This window comes from Alexandromys fortis, unplaced genomic scaffold (assembly GCF_014885135.2).
Source record: "Alexandromys fortis isolate MF-2015 unplaced genomic scaffold, M_Fortis_MF-2015_v1.1 scaffold_147, whole genome shotgun sequence".
In the NCBI taxonomy this organism is placed as follows: domain Eukaryota; kingdom Metazoa; phylum Chordata; class Mammalia; order Rodentia; family Cricetidae; genus Alexandromys; species Alexandromys fortis.
In genome coordinates this window covers 3033690-3052430 of record NW_026068029.1, presented here as the reverse complement: position 1 = coordinate 3052430, position 18741 = coordinate 3033690, and the positions used below count along the sequence as shown (strand labels likewise).

General features: G+C 42.2%; 1 protein-coding gene across 1 annotated transcript in view; it reads left to right on the top strand.

Annotated features, from left to right (window-relative positions):
* The window catches only part of Smpx (small muscle protein X-linked), a 47750-nt gene that overhangs the window by 14936 nt on the left and 14073 nt on the right, over nt 1–18741 (top strand). The window contains exons 3-4 of the mRNA XM_050164388.1: nt 2238–2324; nt 7447–7597. Coding sequence (XP_050020345.1) covers nt 2238–2324; nt 7447–7581 — 222 coding nt within the window. The 3' untranslated portion in view covers nt 7582–7597. The remainder of the gene's footprint in view (nt 1–2237; nt 2325–7446; nt 7598–18741) is intronic.

Genomic DNA, 18741 nt, shown 5'->3' with positions numbered 1-18741 from the left:
ACAAAAAAAAACCAAAAAAAAAAAAAAAAAAAAAAAAAAAACACCTATGGAAGGGCTACAAGAGGTTCTAGAATTAATCTTCAAATAAGAAAATGATGTCACCCCAGAACATCACCTTTGCATGTTTCCTTTCTGAAAACTACATTTGATTATATGACTTAAATGACTTAAAAACCAAATCTTCCAGAAACAGGATTTTAACTACTAGGAAGGTACCTCCTATAGATTCATAATAAATGGGTTGAATAGGGGTACTCTAAATAAACTCCTTTTTCAGGATAGGGGAGTTGAGGGTCTTTCTTTGTAGCCCAGGATGGTTCCAAACTCACAATCCTTTTGACTCAGCCACCAAGTGCTAGCATTTCAGGCCTGTGCCACCACACATGGCTCTAACTGAAACTTTAATTTATTAATCTTCTCTCAAATAGTCATTGACTTGACACTTTTCTTCTTTCATCCAAATTGTAGTGGAGGAAGTAGTCTGTTGGTCCAATATAGATCATCTTCTCCGAGTCTGTTCACATTGTTTTGGTCTTATTTCAAACCTGATGTAAGCTGTTCAACCTAAATACTGTCAAAGGTGAATTGCTGTTCTTGAATTTTATTCAGTTTTGCCTCTTTGTGGTGCTGGATCTAACTGAGAGTCTCAGGCGTCCTAAGTGGGCACTCTATCGCTGAGACATACCCCTAGTGAATAGCATCAATTTATGTCCCCCCAAGAAACAAAGGAATTGTGCCAATTGAAATTGTGAGATGACCTGGAGAGATGATGCCTTCCTGAAATTCCAATTATTGGAGAAGCTGAAGCTGAGGGATCACTTGAGTGTAGGAGTTCGAGGCCAGCCTGGGCCACAGAGTAAAATTATGATCTTTTGAGATTGTTAAACATTTGCTCCATATTTTCTAGGCCATAAGATCCATCTTCCACTCCATCTTATTTGTCTCTCTTATGATACATTATGATAAAAAATACTTCTTGGAATCAAAATGATGTACCGTTCTTGCTATTTGCCACTAACACTTTGTAATTTGTTTCCTTTCTGTGGGATAAGCGTTATTCTAGCACGAGGGAGAGTTTGCAAACCCGCTCTCCTTGGAGGCCACATCATGTGAGCAACGACACTGCCTAGTTCCTCTCTGCTATAGGTTAATCATTACCCTGGCGAGAGAGCATATACCAGGTGCCTCCAAATGTTCTTCTTCATTTCATTTGGGGTGGTCCCCAAATCATCCACTGTGTCAAAAGTTAGCAAACACATTTTGCTTCTTTTGCTTCAGCATCGTTTTCACTCATATCAACATGAAATTTAACCTTTTAAAGCCCGTATATCCCATTACTCCTAAAGCAACATTTTACCGGCAGTGGAAAAGTGCATTCTAGTTTTTAAAACTGTTTAAAACATATTTTATTGGAGTGATACCACTGTTTGAAGACATTTTTGGTATGTGTTAAATCTTTTCACTTTTTGATGTCTGGAGAAATACGGGTAAAATTTAAATTTACATACTATCTTCTCCAGTTCAAATTAGTGTGTCAACATATTCTTACGTATTTTAGTGTTTGAAGTAGTTCATGTTTACAAGAAGGTATTTTCTGCTTGCCACTGAAGGAGAGTCGTATTTTATTTGAATAAAGGATACTAATTGAATTTTTCTTAAAAAAGGGAAATTGATTTTATAGCTCTGTCCTTTCTCTTTACTGTCCCACACATGATAGTGTTGGGGAGAAGCTAGAACATCCACTCAGAGGCCTGAGGTGCTACCAGAACAGTGCCAGGATGCTACAGGAAGGAGGTAGAGCCTCAGGAAACGTGAAAGCATCCTCATTACTGTACATAGAAAGGAAACTGATGAAGGACTAAATGTGGTATCGCTTCTGTGGATGCTCTTTGCCACTTTGCTATCATTATGTGCAAATTCCTCATCACCGAAAGGGGGAAAATAATATGCGCCACAGGAGGGCAACGGCCAGAACAGACTGTCTTCAAAAATTCTTCTATCCAGTAAGGAATTATGAAATCACTGCAGAGATACAAGGATGAATACAGGAACGGGTAATAAATGGAAGGGAAATTTTCTGTTGCATATTTTTGTGCTGTTGTTACAGCAATTTTCCTTAGATAAAAAGCACTGAGGATGTACTTTTCAGAAGCGTTTTCCTCACGATGATTGCTGTCTTAGAATGTCATTGCAATTTCTTCCTATTCTTAAGCTAAATTTCCCATTTTCTCTTTTAGGCAAATATCAATATTCCAATGGGAGCCTTCCGACCAGGAGCTGGTCAGCCCCCCAGAAGGAAAGAGTGCACTCCAGAAGCAGAGGAGGTGAGGAAGATAGCTAACAGAGATAAGCAAGGCCTGGTTCTTCCAGAGTCTTCCCAGAGGCGAGGTTTCTCAGTTAGCAGGGACATTCTGGGCCTTCTTTCCATTTCAAGCAGTGTTAAGTGTCTGACAAAGTTGTTTGAAGATGCCAAGCTTGACTTCAGTTGCTGACTGATTTTGTACACAGGTGCTTCGGGGTTAGCGCTAGTCACTTGCTTGGTAAGTTTTTACTCAGGGTCTATGATTAAACGGAGCAGGCTGTGTGTGGCGTGGCTTCTGAGGGGAGATTAACCTCAATGAGAGCCCAGTAAGAAAGCGCATTAAGTTACTTTCAAGATCAGTCATCTTGATCTTCCTTTGAAAAGAAGGCTTTCCACGGGAGTCTGTCTGGTCTCCCTCCTTGTATTTCCCTATTCTCTACTCCCTGCCCAATTCAGATATCACGCAACAGAGACGAAAACGAATAAATGCAGCAAGCAGAAACAAGTGCCCTCCTGAGGGAGGGGGGATTAAAGGTTTAGATAATTTCATTAGTACAAAAATCAGGGCATTTTAAAGGGTAAGGATTTTTATGGCTTTTATATCTGGCCCACTGCCTCAAACTTTCCTAAAATGATATGCATTTTCCTGATCATGATCTTACCTCCTCGGCTTTAGCCTCTGATCAAGAGATTTTTTTTTTTTTTTTTTTTTTTTTTGGTGAGTAAGAAGGGGGAGTATTTGAATAGGATTACCAAATTTTGAAATTTCAGCTACTAATTCTGTCTGGGACTTGGGTCAAGTGCATGAGTTTGTGTTAGTCAAACAGGGTCTCCTCCATCCCTCAGAGGGTTGCTGTCAGGAATGAATGAGTGAAATAATGGACACAGTATAATCTGGTAGGTAATTGATAGATAAGCAGTTCTTTAGAAATCGCCCCGGTTATCCAATGTTAATGAAAGACTCCAGAGCTCCTGTTCTGCTTTTAAGAGAGAGAGGCATGGGGAGTTTAAAGGGATGGCCATGGCACTCTGCCCTCGCCTCCATTAATTTGCTATTGGACATTTTTTCTTCCTCACCTTCCTTTTAAGCTCTCTGTCACTATGACAACAAATACTCAGAAAGTAGCTGTGCGGGGTTCGGGTCTTCTCTTCCATCTGTGGAGCAGGCAGCGTTGGGTTTTTCCCTGCACAACATGAGCCTCTCAGGACACTAGGGAAGCACTTGTCTATCAGTCTGTTTTTGTCCCTAATTTGATGGGTTTGGACACATTGTATAAATGTGCCACTCCTCGTTCTTGGGGTTCAATGGGGAGAGCAGAGAGCTAAGGGACTCGTAGGGCTTGTGGGGCTTGAGGGAAGAAGTGACATCATGGCTCAAATTCTGACTTGGGCCCCAGAATAATTTTCCCGGAGAAACGTCACAAGAGTATTTGGGTATTTTGTCGTAGCTACAAGGTGCATTAAACAGGATTTCTGTGGGTTGGCTTGAGGCCCCAGCTACCTTCAGTGGCATTATAATGAGTGAGGAACTTGAATGTGAATTCACAATTCCTCCCATATCCACATTTATTAGTGTAATCTGTATTTGCATACTAAGAATTGCTCACAATCAGAGACTGAAGATTTGTTGCTGAGCTCCATGCTAACAGAATTATAGTAGAATGTGTGATTTGTAGCACACCATCAGCAACCAGAAGAGCTCACCTCCATCCTAGCCAGTTAGAACCCCAGGTAAACTCAGAAGGTATTTGGATCTTGACATCCTCTAAGAAGTGCACAAAGGGTTGCATCCCATCAAAAACAGACCAGACCTGGAGTCACTGGCTCTCTGATAAGGTCTGTGACCGCTGGCTGTCTCTTGTGTACTTGTGGCTTCTGACCAGCCCTTTGCCTTGCCTACAAACATGGATTGCACCTTCTATACTTGGCTTGGTAGACATAAGCATGCACGGGGTCCCATGGGTCTTCTATCCAAATCCTTTTGCACAAGAAAAGCAGTTGCTTGTTTGAAGTAATCTGAGGGTTCTGGTGAGCTATTTTTAAGTCTCCCAATCACTCTTTAACTCAAATATCATTATTCTCATTATGTTACACATTGGGACTTTCTTTTCAATATTTCCTTTTCATCTTGTCCCTTCCCAAGATCCAAACATATTATTTAATTCTAGTCCCGTCACTTACGAGTTCTGAGGCTTTGAGCAATGTTTTATTTTCCATACCTCAGTCTCAGTGGTGAGGTAGGGATAAAAGCAGATGTGTAGGGTTGGCGTGAGAATTAAATAATTTAGCACATGCACTTAGAACAGCTAGTAATGTTTGCTGATAGCAGTGAGTTTTTAGTTTTGAACTTGAATGAGAAAGTCAAGCTCTATAGCGTTAGTAAGAGCCCGGGGAAAAACTCAGGAGGGTATCTGGTAGTAAAGAATGGCAGGGATGGGGTAGCCTGGAAAGGCTTCTCCATGCTATAGCATTTGGCAACTCCTCTGTGATCCTCAAGGCAGACACTTCCCTTCACAGAACTCTCACCGAAGTGGGGGATGTCGCTGGGGTTGGTAAGGTTTCCCTCATACTCTCTTTGGCTGTATGGAAGAATCAGTAGCCTCTAGCTGTCTGCTGGCTTGAGATATCTGGGAAAAGTGCTATCCTTCATTATTCAAGTAGAAGCCTCTTTATTCATGCTCTAGTTTACTGTAATTCTTATAATAAATTCACAGAAGTAGAGGAATATGATTTCCATTATGTTTTTAAAGGTGGTTGAACTTCAATATAAAAATGCGTCCTGAACAATATCATGCTATCGCATTCTTAATCATGACAATCTCCATTATGTGCCACCTTACTCAATCAAATGTCAAGCCTTATCTTAATAAAAAATGAAAAAAAAAACCCACCCCAGTTCATTGAGGTCTTAATAATGTAAGGAAGATGCCTAGCATTCCTTTATTAATCTGTGTACGTTCACCTTATAAATCCGCCCCAGACACATAAGTGTAGATATTGGCTGTATGTGTTAAATGTGCCAGCAGCGGAGGGGACTCACCTAGGAACTTAACAGAAGGATCTGGAAACGTTTTTCTCTTTGTGCTTCTTTAAGATCTACCCACCTCCAACCTGGGAACATTTCTCAGTGCTGAAGCATTTTTCATTTCACTGCTACACATATTAAAGAAGAAGAAGCAACACTTTATAGCCTTGTTAAAAATCCCTTCCCGAAAGCCCAGCAAAGAACAGTCTGGAGTACCTGGTTCTTCAAGTGGGTGTTTTACAGTTTTAATGACCTTTGGTGTATCAACACTTGTAAGTGATGGATGTGTTTGTGTGGAGAACGGAAACCAGGCTTACGGCTCTGTGCCTGGACCTACGGAAACATTATCTCCCAGGGATTTGCAACAGATACATCCTCCTCGAGTTACTTTATCATTTCGTGGGGGGGGGGGGTGACACATTAGCTATTTAATCAGCACTGTACCAACTGCACAGAAAATAACTACAGGAAGTCCCGTTAGCCCTTACAAGAGGAATAACACCTCACTCTTTTATGCCTACTCATCCTCCCCCAATAAACAATTTAAAAACATATCTATAAGGGACACATCCACTTAGTGATTTGTCAGAGTTCGGGGAAGCTTGGACATTCTTCCTCTAGGTGCTAACCCATTCGAGAAGGAGACACAGGCAGGCACCAGACCTGGACTAACAGCATTAGTTTTAATACGGTCTCCATGGGAGGCAAATGAGCAGTTTCTTATCATTGATATGCATGCTTGCAGTGCGCTCTCTCTCTCTCTCTCTCTCTCTCTCTCTCTCTCTCTCTCGCACACACACACACACAATTGGTTTACCCTATTCTTGGTTGAGCAGATGGATCTATGGACATTTCTGCACTGGGAACTATATTAGTTGGAGTCCTCTAAGAAATAGACATTTAAGGTACAAAGTATTTTTTAGAGAAAACACTTGTATGGAAAGATGGTCGAGAGCTCCAGGAGAGTTGCTGAGGCCTAGATGCAGGGGAAGAAGATAGAAGGGCTTGGTGGGAGAAATACAGACCTCAGTGTGACTCGAAGCCCAGCTCTCCCGCCTAAATTTCTCCTGGGTGGAGTTCCTGTCTGCCAGGTATGCCATCACTTTAGGAATGCTGTTGTACTCAATCATTTGTTGCCAGCAGATCTGGTCAATGTGACCTCTGCATGGTGATGGATGGATTTTACTGACAAGGAGTTAGGGCAGTCACTCAGTTACCCCTGAAGTAATCTGATCCAAGCGATGATACCTTGGCTGTTAGGGTGATCAAATGTTCTCCAATATCTTCCTTTCAGGCAAGTAGGAAGAACAGGCTTAGCATGCAGTTTTCTTCTCTTGTAACTAGATGGAGCTACACACAGTAGCTGATCGCAATGCTTTATAGTCCTTTTCTGTTTGTGCTAGGTGCACACACATAGAGGTGTAGGTTGATTATGGGATAAACCAGTTAAATACAAAGCATCAAGTATACATTCGAGCCTCTGTCCTCAGGTACTCGAGGAGCCACACACACAAAGAAAAGGCTGTATGTCCCTCCCTAGAACTGAGATACCTTTGATGATATGAAATTGAAACTATTCAAAGCAGCAGGCAAAGGTTGGCCTCTGGCCTTCCCTCCCATATTCAGAGATCTTTTCTTTCCTTCTGAGCTTGTTTCCTAAAGGAACCATAGGACAAAAGGCTGACAGGCACCATACTCTGAGCAAACTTTTGCAGACTCATTGGGACTAGCTGTGCACTGACTTTTTACAGATTTCTGCCATCAGGTGTCCGAGGATGCTATGATACTAAATCAGAGTCGCTTTTAGAATATGCTTTCGTGAGAAGCTCAGACCCTTCTAACCGTTGGCAGTGTTTATTAGTTACCAGACACTCAACTATTGCTTAATGTGTCCTAAGACATATGGAAAGGACTTTTCCCTTTACATTATTTTACAGTTCTGTACAAATTGCAGGGAATTTTGTTGAAACTCTAAGGCTATCTGAATAATAGGTACAGGAGAAGGTCCCCATGCTAGAATCACACTCTGACATTTTCTTTTGATATTTGTTTTCCTGCTCTATGCCATGAGCCAGAGATAAAATATCCTGGATTTTGGTTTCTTTCCTTTTTTTTCCAGGGGGCTCCTCCCACTTCGGAGGAAGAGAAGAAGCCAATTCCTGGAGCAAAGAAACTCCCAGGACCTGCTGTCAACCTATCAGAGATCCAGAATATTAAAAGTGAACTGAAATATGTCCCCAAAACGGAACAGTAGTTCAAAGGGGGAAAAGGTGAGTGGAAAACTGGTCTCTTTATCTGAAAATGACCATTATCAAGAGGAGGAAGTTCCACCAGGAGCATTCAATGGAGACAGCATTTTGTGTATGATTTGCAGAGAAAGCCACGCCTTCGGGTTTGTCTTATTCCATCACTGCTTGGAGAACTAGTGGGGCTGTTTGCCCACTGGTCCCTTTCTGACCATTCTTCTAGTTAGGGGAGGTTGAAGTTAGGTGAGGGCAGGCCGTGGCATATGTATTTCCCTATTATACACCATAAAGAACAATGAACTATTGCTTTGGCAAGAGGATCTGACAAACAAGTAGCTGTGCAGATTTGGAAGTGAGAGGAGGCAACACTCTGTGCATTCGGGCCTCAAAAAAGAAAGAGAAAAGAAAGAAAGAAAGACAGACAGACAGAAAAGAAAAGAAAGAAAGAAAAGAAATCACCAGAATATGTGTGAGGCAGACCAAGAAGCCCTGGGTCAGAAGTAAAAAGAATAGGTTCAAAGCTGTGCAGGCTGTTCCAACAAGGCACTTAAAATGCTTATTTTCATTTTAATTGTTCAGTAATGATCCCCTTGTAAGAACACAACCAACTGTCTGTCTGCAGATCTGGTTCCTATTAACTGGAAAAGAAAATTCTGCCAACAGATGGGTTCACCAAGTCATGGCTCTTTCTCCTAGGAGATGCTAGGAGCAAACCTGTCCTTTACCAGCAGTATTAAACACCGGACATGACCTTCTCCATCCCTTAAACACAAGTCTGGAGGAAATCTGCATGGGAACATGCAATAGGCATATTGTCTCATTGGTTGTCCAGTCATTCATTTATCCATCCCTTTAATCAAGACTTAATATTCGTCACTTGCCACTATGTAAAGAACATTATATCCACTCCCCCCACCACCACCCCCAAGACAGGGTCTTAATTCAAAGCTGAACTCTCTGCAACCTAGGCTAGCCTCAAACTCATGGCAATCCTCCTACCTCAGCCTCTCTAGTGCTGGAATTAGAGGCATGGGCCATTATGCTTGGCTCCTATGTTTCTTATAAGCTTCATAATACTGAATTATCACTTTCAATTTTTTTGAGACAGGGTTTCTCTGTGTAACAGCCCTCATTGTCCTGGAATTAGCTGTTGTATGCCAGGCTGGCCTCAAACTCACAACAATCCACCTACCTCTGCCTCCCGAGTGCTGGGATTAAAGGCATGCACCACCACTGCCCGGCTGACCTTCATTCTGCCCTGCTGACCTTCATTCTTGGAGTGAGTCCTAGGGAGACTGATTCTGCCAGCTATCTACTTGTCACAGTGCTTCAAGTCCCACATCTCACCACACCATACATATTGATGGCACACACTCTCCTCACACTGGAGTTGAATATTGACTTTCTAGATAGCACTAACAGGATGTTTGTGAGGCAGTCCATTGGTTGTCCTGATGTCATCTATGGCATACTTACATAGACCTTCTACAGATATTTTCAAACTAGTTTGGTTGAAAAGATTTCCTAGAGAAGAGAGGAGTTGGCCACCCACCACCCTCCCTTCACCCCCTCCTCTCCTCTTTTTTTTTTTTTTTTTTTTTTTTTTTTTTTATTAAGACAGATTCTCACTATATTGCTTTGGTTGGCCTCAAACTTACTATCCTCATGCCTCATCGTATCAAGTGCTGGGATAGGAGAAATGTATCATGATGCTCATCTTAGAATCTGGTTTGAGTTAAAGTAAAATGACAACATGTAGTGTCTTAGCCCCGTTATAAAACGGAAGGAAGGGGTGAGAATGAAACAAATTATATTCCATGGCCACAGTATAAAGCTCAGGGACTTGGACGGGGACAAAGCCACCTGAGTGGGAATTAATCTGGCAGATAACTGCATCAACTTGCTAGTTATAAAATAGTAGAACCAACTAATGACTGAGCATCATGCTCAATTCTGTTTGAGTTGCCAAACTGACATGAAATCTTCAATAGGTTTTTGAGCAAACTGTAGAATTTCTTGCTGAGAAAGACCAGAGAAGGGATATGAACTTTTTGTAGTATTTCCTATTATCATTCAACCAAAATTGTTTAAGCACATGAATCAATCTCTCTCTCTCTCTCTCTCTCTCTCTCTCTCTCTCTCTCTCTCTCTTTCTTTGTCTGTGTTATGTGCATATTTGTGTGTGTTAGGACCAAACAGTTCCTTTAAGGTAGTACTGCAAAAACTTTTAGAACAGAGCAAAACAAGACTCTACAAGTTGTCTATAATATCTCTTATTTTCCCGGTGGTAAAAGAGCTCACTGCTAACAAAACATCAGAGGGGAACAATGGAAATATTAAGGTGGCAACACTACAGCAATTACAAGAAGAGAAATGATTTAGAGGGGTAAAACCTAAGTATTCTACAATTACGCAAAGGAACAAGAGAGCAGCAATTGAAAACCCTGGCACTGACGAAACTCTAGACAGAAAACATTATTCTGAGATCGAAGGCATTCTGCTACTCAGTGTGTCCACAGGCTTTGTGCTGGCAGACTTCACACATTATTATACATATTAAGCTAGGGACTCTGGAAAATTTTTGTCCTCTATCCTTTTTTTTTTTTTTTTTTTTTTTTTTTTGGTTTTTCGAGACTGGGTTTCTCTGTGGTTTTGGGGCCTGTCCTGGAACTAGCTCTTGTAGACCAGGCTGGCCTCGAACTCACAGAGATCCACCTGCCTCTGCCTCCCGAGTGCTGGGATTAAAGGAGCGTACCACCGTTGCCCGACTGCAAATATATTTACTATATACCTATGTAACAAAATGTACAAAATCAAAGACAATTTAATTTTCAGCAACTTGTTGGCTTTAGTTTTCAAAGTGCATTTATGTCTAGACAAGACATATTTGCTAACCAGTCATCCAGAGATATGTCATCTCCCGAAAAGGAGAACATAAGGTACTCATTACTCTTAAATGTTAAACATTCTGCCTCGCTGTCACTTCTGTTTATTCAAGTGCTAATTGTGAGAGCGTTGACAGGAGGGTAAATGGATGGACCCACAAGCTTGATAAGAAGTACACTTAGCACTTAACAACAGACCCCCAAAATGCATGAAGCCGAAGCTGACAGAATTGAGCTGAGCAACAGACATTTAATAAGCATAATAACTGGGGACTTAAATTCCCCATGTGCATTAATAGGTGGGTATGGTGACTCACGTCCATCATCCCAGCACTAAGGAAGCCGAGGAAGGGAGATTGCCATGAATCCAAAGCCATTATGGGCTACACAGTGAGCTCCAGGCCAGCTTCAGAGTAAAACCCTGCCTCAAAGAAATCCCACTTTTAGTAAAAGAGTAATAGGAAATAGAAGATGTGAACAGCAAAGGAAACCAACTAGACTTTATAGGCACACCTAGAGTACTGTGCTGAACACGAGTATGTATCCTTCTCGAGTGCACAAGGAACAGTGTCTACCATGGACTTTTGGTTGAACATAAAACTAGTCTTAATAAATGAATAAGGACTGAAGTCATGCACGATGGATCAAATTATTTAAAATTATGACTCGATAACAGAGTCAAGCTTGGAAAGTCACAAACTTGTGGAACTCCAAAACATATTTCAAAATAACTAATGAATCAACAAAAAATATCACAAAAGAAATGAGAACCCTTTTTAGATTAAAGGAAAAAATCTGCAACTTACTGAAAAGTCTGAGATGCAGTGAAATCAGAGCTTACAGAGAGATCTTCCATGTAGACACGGTTAAAAACAAAGGTCTTACATCAACAACCAAATCAATAATATTTCTGTATTTGGGAAATGTGATTAATATTAATTTGTGAATGGAAACAACCCTGTCAAATGCGAAGAATAATAGGTTTTAAAATCTATATAGACTCTAAAACAAAGCCTGGTGGCTCATGCCTATAATATCAACATTTGGGAGATTGTGAGACTGGAGAATTATTGTGATCTCCTCCAGGTCACCTTGGGCTAAAGAGTGCAAGTCTGCCTTAAAACCCAGAACAAGCAACCAAATTGTATATATATATACCATCCCCCAGGAACCTACAGAAATAATAGAATCTGGGGAGTAAAAGGTAATTGCACCAAACAATGGCCCCCTCTTAGTATGATACTTGGATCTCTTTCCTCTCGCTCTCTACATGGAAATAGGGAGTAGTTTATAGCCAAGCTGCTAACAATATGGTCATAAAGATGTGGTCTTGTTTCCTTCCACATTTGCAAGGTTGGGTTAAATGCCTCTTTTGTTAATTTTATAATGAGTGGAAAACAGTATACCCTGTATGTGGTAGCTTTGCAGCATAGGGGCTGCTTCTAGAAAAGGATATGTAAGCACAATGCCTGAGCTAGGCAATGACTCATGCAGCAAGAACGGGTTCTTTCAGCCTCTTTTGCCTGCCATGCCATCATTCATCGCATTTCGAGTTTTGCATATTGCTTTTCCCACCACACAGTTTATCATAAGAGTGATTTCAGAACCTAGTCCCTCTGCCAGAAAGGGGACTGATTTATTGATTTATGTAGAACTGTATGTTAAAAAAAAAAAGGAAAACAAACCTAAAAGCTTCCCCTAATGTCGTCTCTGTAGTTTGCTGGGCATTTTTCTTTTTTGTCCTCAATTTTGATGTGTTCTCGGCTTTGACCCAATTACATAGGCTCTATTCTCTCTCTAAAGGAAATGGTTGGAGAAGGAGTTTTTTTTTTTTAACTCTTTGGTGAAGCTGCCTCTCTTTTGATTTGTAATTCTCCTTTTGCTACTCTGCACTTGGAGAAAGGGAGTTTCCTCAGTGGTCCTGAACCACATCAGAGTTTTGTTCATTTGTTTTGTTGTCTCGCAAAACTTTTGTGCTAGGACCTGTCTACAACCAGCAGAGAAACAGTTGGCTCAGGACCAGATTCTGCAGATCTGTGTAAGCTGGCATATATCTTTTCCTGGGCCCAAGGGCAATCATGATGGGCACGTGTTTTGCTTTCAGTACTGTAGAATGCTTGTCTCCGTCCTAAGTTGTGGTTTACAACCTAGGATACAGGAGTGGTGTGTGTGTGTGTGTGTGTGTGTGTGTGTGTGTGTGTGTGTGTGGTGTGGTCCTTTAGGGGTCATTTGGTAATATCTGGACACACTGACGTGCAGGGTGGGGAGGAAGACAAGGATGTTGTTAAACATCCCATAATCTCCAGAACAGTCCCTACAACAAAGAATTACCAGCCTCAAATGTCAGTAGTGCTAGCAAAGAATAAACCCAATTTTCTACTTGCGAGATTAATGTCACATCTAGCAAACTTCCCTTTCTAAGCAGTCTATCCAGTGCATTTTATAAAAATTAAGATGACAATAAAAAAGAGTATAGTATAGGAATTAACTACCTAATATGTATAGTTTTAAACATAATTAGATTTGTAGAAATAAGACACTCAGATACACCTTTTTTACCCATCAGTAAATTAGATATTTATAATTGTATATACCTAAATGGGTTATAGCATTTATCTCAACAGTTCTCCAAACTTTTTAAAATCAATGTTAAGTATTAGTAACAAGTATCTGTGCCAATAGCGCCATTATGGTCTCCTCATCACCAGGAGCAGTCCCGTTTATTATATGCTTGGGAATGGCCGATGAAGCATCCTGTCTTTCGCATATTTATTTTATTTACCTCTTGTCTTGATGGCAAGGGATGGCCAGTTTGTTTATGCAGAGTCAAAGCTAAGGTTACTCAGTTATACTAGAGACACCCAGCTTGTAAGTCGCTCCAGCATCTGCTGTACTCTCCACCCGGTCCTTTGAATCATGGTCACCTGCTGCATTCTGGGAAAAAGGGTCCTTCTAGTCAGCTATAGTTTTTTCGACTATTTTACTATGCCAGCTCTGAGTGAAACAAGCAAAGGCTCTGAGACATCAGAAACTGCTCCCTCCCACCAAGAGGGTACTGAGCCACGAGTCTCATGCTAGCTTGTTTGTTTCTTTGCTTGGCTGTTTACCCAATTCATTTATTCAGTCCGTCAGCAACGCAGTAACCGGAAAGGAGTCCCTGGGCTCAGAGACCATCGGGTACTGCGGGTCAGAGCATGTAGCCCGGTTTGCCGGTTAATAGGTGAAAAACGGGGCTGGAGAGATGGCTCAGCGGTTAAGAGCATTGCCTGCTCTTCCAAAGGTCCTGAGTTCAATTCCCAGCAACCACATGGTGGCTCACAACCATCTGTAATGAGGTCTGGTGCCCTCTTCTGGCCTGCAGACATACACACAGGAAGAATATTGTATACATAATAAATAAATAAAAATAAATATTTAAAAAAAACAAAAAAAATAGGTGAAAAACGGCATGACAACACAGAGAATTTGCTCTCCCTTAAAGGTCTTAGGAGAAGGAAATGTAATGTTAATGCCTATAAAACATGAGAGAAAGCAGGAAAGAAAGAGACTGGAAGGTTAAGAAAGCAAGGAAAGGAAGTGCAGGGGGAGGAGAAGAGACGGAGTAGTGTAAGATTGTGACCACAGGGACATGGTGTGGTCCCTGACTAGGTTCAACACAGCTGCTGAGGAGAAAATCCTGACCTCTGCCATTGCTGCCTTTACTCCCAGTATAAGCAAGGGCTTGTCAGGCGGGGCCGTGTTGCTCTCAACTGTAGCTGTCTTCCAGCCATGAAGCCGTTTCTCTCATCCCCTCTCACGCTGTGTGCAGCCCACGCAGAAAACTAGGAAAGTGAATCTGGGCTGTCTAATCAGCCTTGGCTGCATCGTGACAACGCGGCTCGCTGCTCGTTTCAACTCCCCGCACATGCTGTGGCGGTTGAGAAGGAGGATTCACGAGGAGCAAAGCAAGACCTGCAGATTTACTTCTGCTCCCTTGCCAGGGTCCCCTGCCTGGGAACTCCTCAGTCCACATGCTCTGGTTTATAGTTTTATGCAGATGGTGAGGGGGTAGCTGGTTTAATCCCAGGCGGGGATGGTCAATTGGCTTCCCGCTGAGTGAATTTTCTATTAAGCAGTCGACAAATTAGAGTTTCTTTCATCCAGGCAGGTGGCAGCAAGGCAGCTCAGAACAATTCCTCTTGACTGCTAAAAACCATCATTTCTGCAAGCATGCTCTATTGCCAGAAAGCCCCAGGGGGCCTCCTGCTAGAGGGTCAGTGGTACTTCCTTCCATGTCAGAAGATCTGCCCTGAAATGCATCAGGGACAACTGAGCCCCAGGCAAGCAAGCACTACACCTCTTCCTGTCTAGCTCTTGCCTGAGTCTCAAACAGTACAAAAGATGCCTGGCCTTTAGTTCCAGAGACAGCCTCTGAAAAAAAAAAAAAAACAAAAAAAAAAAACTTGCCAAGCAGGGTTACTAAATGCCAAGAGTTCAAACATCCACTTGTTTAGATTCCATTTTCATTTCTTAATCATTTTCTACATGGGCTGGGTGGAATTTATCCTAACTGGATCAGCTTTTCTCCTTCAAAAATGCACTTTATCACTATAAACTATGCTTGACCAGGAAAAAAAATCAAGATATGTGTGTACCTCCTGTGTCAGGCAAGAATATACTAGAAGTAGATAGCAAGAACTTGGCGTAGTTAGGGACGGATGGGAGAGGGGACATTTGCTCACAGGAGAAATGAAGAAACAAGGTTTTGAATCGGAGTCAGCAAAGAGTAGGGGGGGCAATTATAGCAGTCGGTTTGATGGCACAAGATGGTGTGGACAGGGCTCAGATTTTCCCACCTAACACAAAGCCATTAGATGCTACTTGTTCTGGAAAGCATGGGACACACTTGTGCTGCATTGTGATGCCGTGACCAGTCTGAGCTGAATCTATGAACAGGAATCCACATGGTGGAACCCTAAGGCCAGGGAGGTGTTTCAGGTGGGCCACCGAAGACAAACAAGCGTAGAGGAAACCTTTCTTCCTTTTGCTGTCCCTGCACTCTGGCTCCCGCTTCCAAAGCTGAGATTTGTTTCGCTTTTAAATAACATACCCTCTAAAGAGTAGCTCAGCCTATTTCTGTAGAGATCGGGAAGAAAGTGTGCTGAAAATGAAAAAAGCACTAATTATCTGTGACTAATCTGAGCTCACCCAGAGGCTCCTAAGCATCCCAGAGGACCCGTGTCTCAGGCACCACCTACTTTGTTCTGCCAGAGCTTCTGTTGTCTGTGAGTTGATTTTCAGGCTGCAAGAGTCCTCTTTTTCCTGGAGGAGGCAGTGCAGCTCCAGGTTTGAAAGGCTGCTTGGCGGCAGTGTTCCAAAGCCCTTTCTTCCAGAAGGCAGCGCCAGGATTTCTTTAGAGCACTTTCATTTTCTAGTGGAAACTTCAAGGGATTTTTTTTTTCTCCTCTTCTCCCAGTTTTCCACGAGTAAATGGCCTGTAGTTTCTGGACTTTCCTCCACAGAGAATCCATGCTAGGAACATTGGGCGATCGAGCTGCTGTTTCTCTGATGTCAAAGAAAAGCTGTTGAGTTTCATTTACTCCTTGTTGTGCTTTTTTGAGTAGGCCTAGAAGAACAGAAAGAGGCATCTCACCTATTAGAGTAATCTCTCAGGCACAGACTATGCACTACTGAAGTCTGGTCCTGGGAATAAAATGAGAACCATGTCAGTCTGAACATCCAGACAGACCCTGCTGGTTTTCTCTATTACATCCTGTTCTAACCTTATGCCCCACTCACACCCAATTAGTACCCTGCAGGAGGGTTTCCTCTCTCTTTCTACATTTCTTAATTTGGCAGTTAAGTGATAGTTTCATTACAGTAAAAGGGAGACAGGCAGGTAGGCAGCCGCTAACAAATACACGTGCTAAATAGTATGAAAACCTACAGACTTTGCAAAATGTCTGCTTAAAGGGGCATCATAAGCAGGCAATACAGAAAAAGAGGTTTTTTTTTTTTTTTTTTTTTTTTTTTTTTTTTTTTTTTTTTTTTTTTGCGGGGGAGGGGGGCTTGTAGAAAAAAACCCTTCTTTTTTAACTGGGACCTAGCAGTAGGAATGACATTAGCAAGCCTCCAGACTAGATTCTGAGAATTCAAAAGTATTTCCATGTTCATTCCATTTCAAGCCGCTCATCAGCACTGCGAGCTCAGGCAGACAGGAATTAGATCTGCAATTCATTCTTATGTGACTTCCAACTTCACAGGGTGGAGGACTGTGGGATGTGTTGTCATTTCTCATCAGTGGAAGGGAATTTTAAGACTGGTTATGAAGTACATCTATTTTAAGTCCCCATGCAATAGGGGATAATACTCCTTTCTAACCAATAACGATGTGTCATGACAGATGTATTTCAAAAGAAATGTACCATATCCATTTCTCCCCACATTTAGTGTTCATTTGCTTCCTGTGTCTAGTACTGGCTATCAAACCCAGGACTTTGCACATGCTAATGCTCCACCACTGGGCTGCGGACCCTGAAGTTTAAATTAAAAAGAGCTATACTGGGGCCAGGGAGATGGCTCAGTGGATAAAGGCACTTGCCACCAAGCCTGCCAGCTTGAGTTCAGTCCCCAGGACCTACACGGTAGAAGAAGAAAACAGAGTTCCCTAAAGCTGCTTTCCAAACGCCACATGTGAGCTGCGGTCTAGTCACACGCGTATGTACAAATAAATGTAAGACCATCATAATTCAGTACAACATTTACTCACATGCAAACAGCAAAGCATCACACACACACACACACACACACACACACACACTGACACAAAATGTCCAGGATTATGGAAATTAGGTGAATGTCTTAAAATCAGAAGTACTATGTAGAAAACAATAGCTGGGGGGGGGGGTTTACTTCAAAATGCCCTAAATCGCCATTAAAAAGTGAATTCTTCTGTAAAGCTTTCCAGCAGCAGCAGCAGTAACAGCAGCAGCAGCAGCATCAGCAGCAGCAGCAAAGACAGGTATCTTCGATTCCCCGCAGCATCATATACAAAGCTTGCTGCTTATTACCTGTCAGGAAGCAGAGAGCCTGGAAGTCATTTTGTGCCAAATCCAATCCAATAATGAGCCAATTATAGGCCTGCTTCCACTGCCAGGAGCACGCCACTCCACCAGCCCAGCTGGATTCAGAGCCCCTGGTGGGCAGGAAGAGGAGCTCATGGCCCAAATTAGTCCAAATTGTGACAATGCTCTAGAGCGGTGGTCCTCAACTTTCCCAAGGCTTCGACCCTTTACTTCAGTTCCTCATGTGGTGGGGACCCCCAGCCAGAAAATTATTTCTATTGCTACTTCATAACTGTAATTTTGAATGATAATATAATTATCTGTGTTTTCTGATGCACCCGTGAAAGTGCAATTTGACCACCTCCAAATGGGGGGCCATGATTCACAGGATGAGAACCACTGTTCTGGACCAATAAGAATGGCAAATGCAACTACAGCACACTGCTCTGGAAGCCCTTAATACAGCCTGCGGCTGTCATCTCTCTAGCTGAAGCCACACTCGGGTTTCTCTCCTGGGGAACACTCTTTCTCACTAGGCAGTCAAATTCTGACCTATCAAGCGGTAGTCACCAGGGCTTCACCTCTTGAACCACAGGTCAGCTTTGCATAATCTGTTGCAATTCTGCAACCTTCACCACGGTATGCTCTACGGCCACAGAGCTCAGAGCGCAGCCACGCTACGACAACCCTCCTGCACACGTAGGCGGTAAAATGCCAAGAAACTTGAGTTACATGAAATATAAAGCTGTCTCCATTAAAAATCCAAACAGCGCTGTGAATTTTGGCAGACACTTCCAACCTGCCGAGATCATTGCAGGGTTAGATTCTAGAATCCAATGGTGTAGTTATTCTTCCTGGCTGGCTTTGCATGGCTGGGCTGCCAATTCAAGAAGCAAGACCTTTCCTATTTTTAACTGAGATCTTGAGGATACTGGGGACCATAGCCGCACCAAGGACAGAATTTCTGGCAGTGGTCTTGGGGTATGAAGAAAACTCTGAGATGAGAACGATGATTTTCAATTAAAAACTATTTTTTTTTACTTAGCACACAAAATCATGGGTTTCCTTATGACATTTTCATACATATTCAATATTGTACTTAGATCACATTTTCTCCTTATTCCCTTCCCACAGATGCCCTCTGCTCATACATAAGTCTCCTTCCTTTCCCCAAACAGTCCCTCAACATTTAATGTTAAAATCAGCTGGAGGGATTGCCGAGTCTCAGACTTCCAGGCTA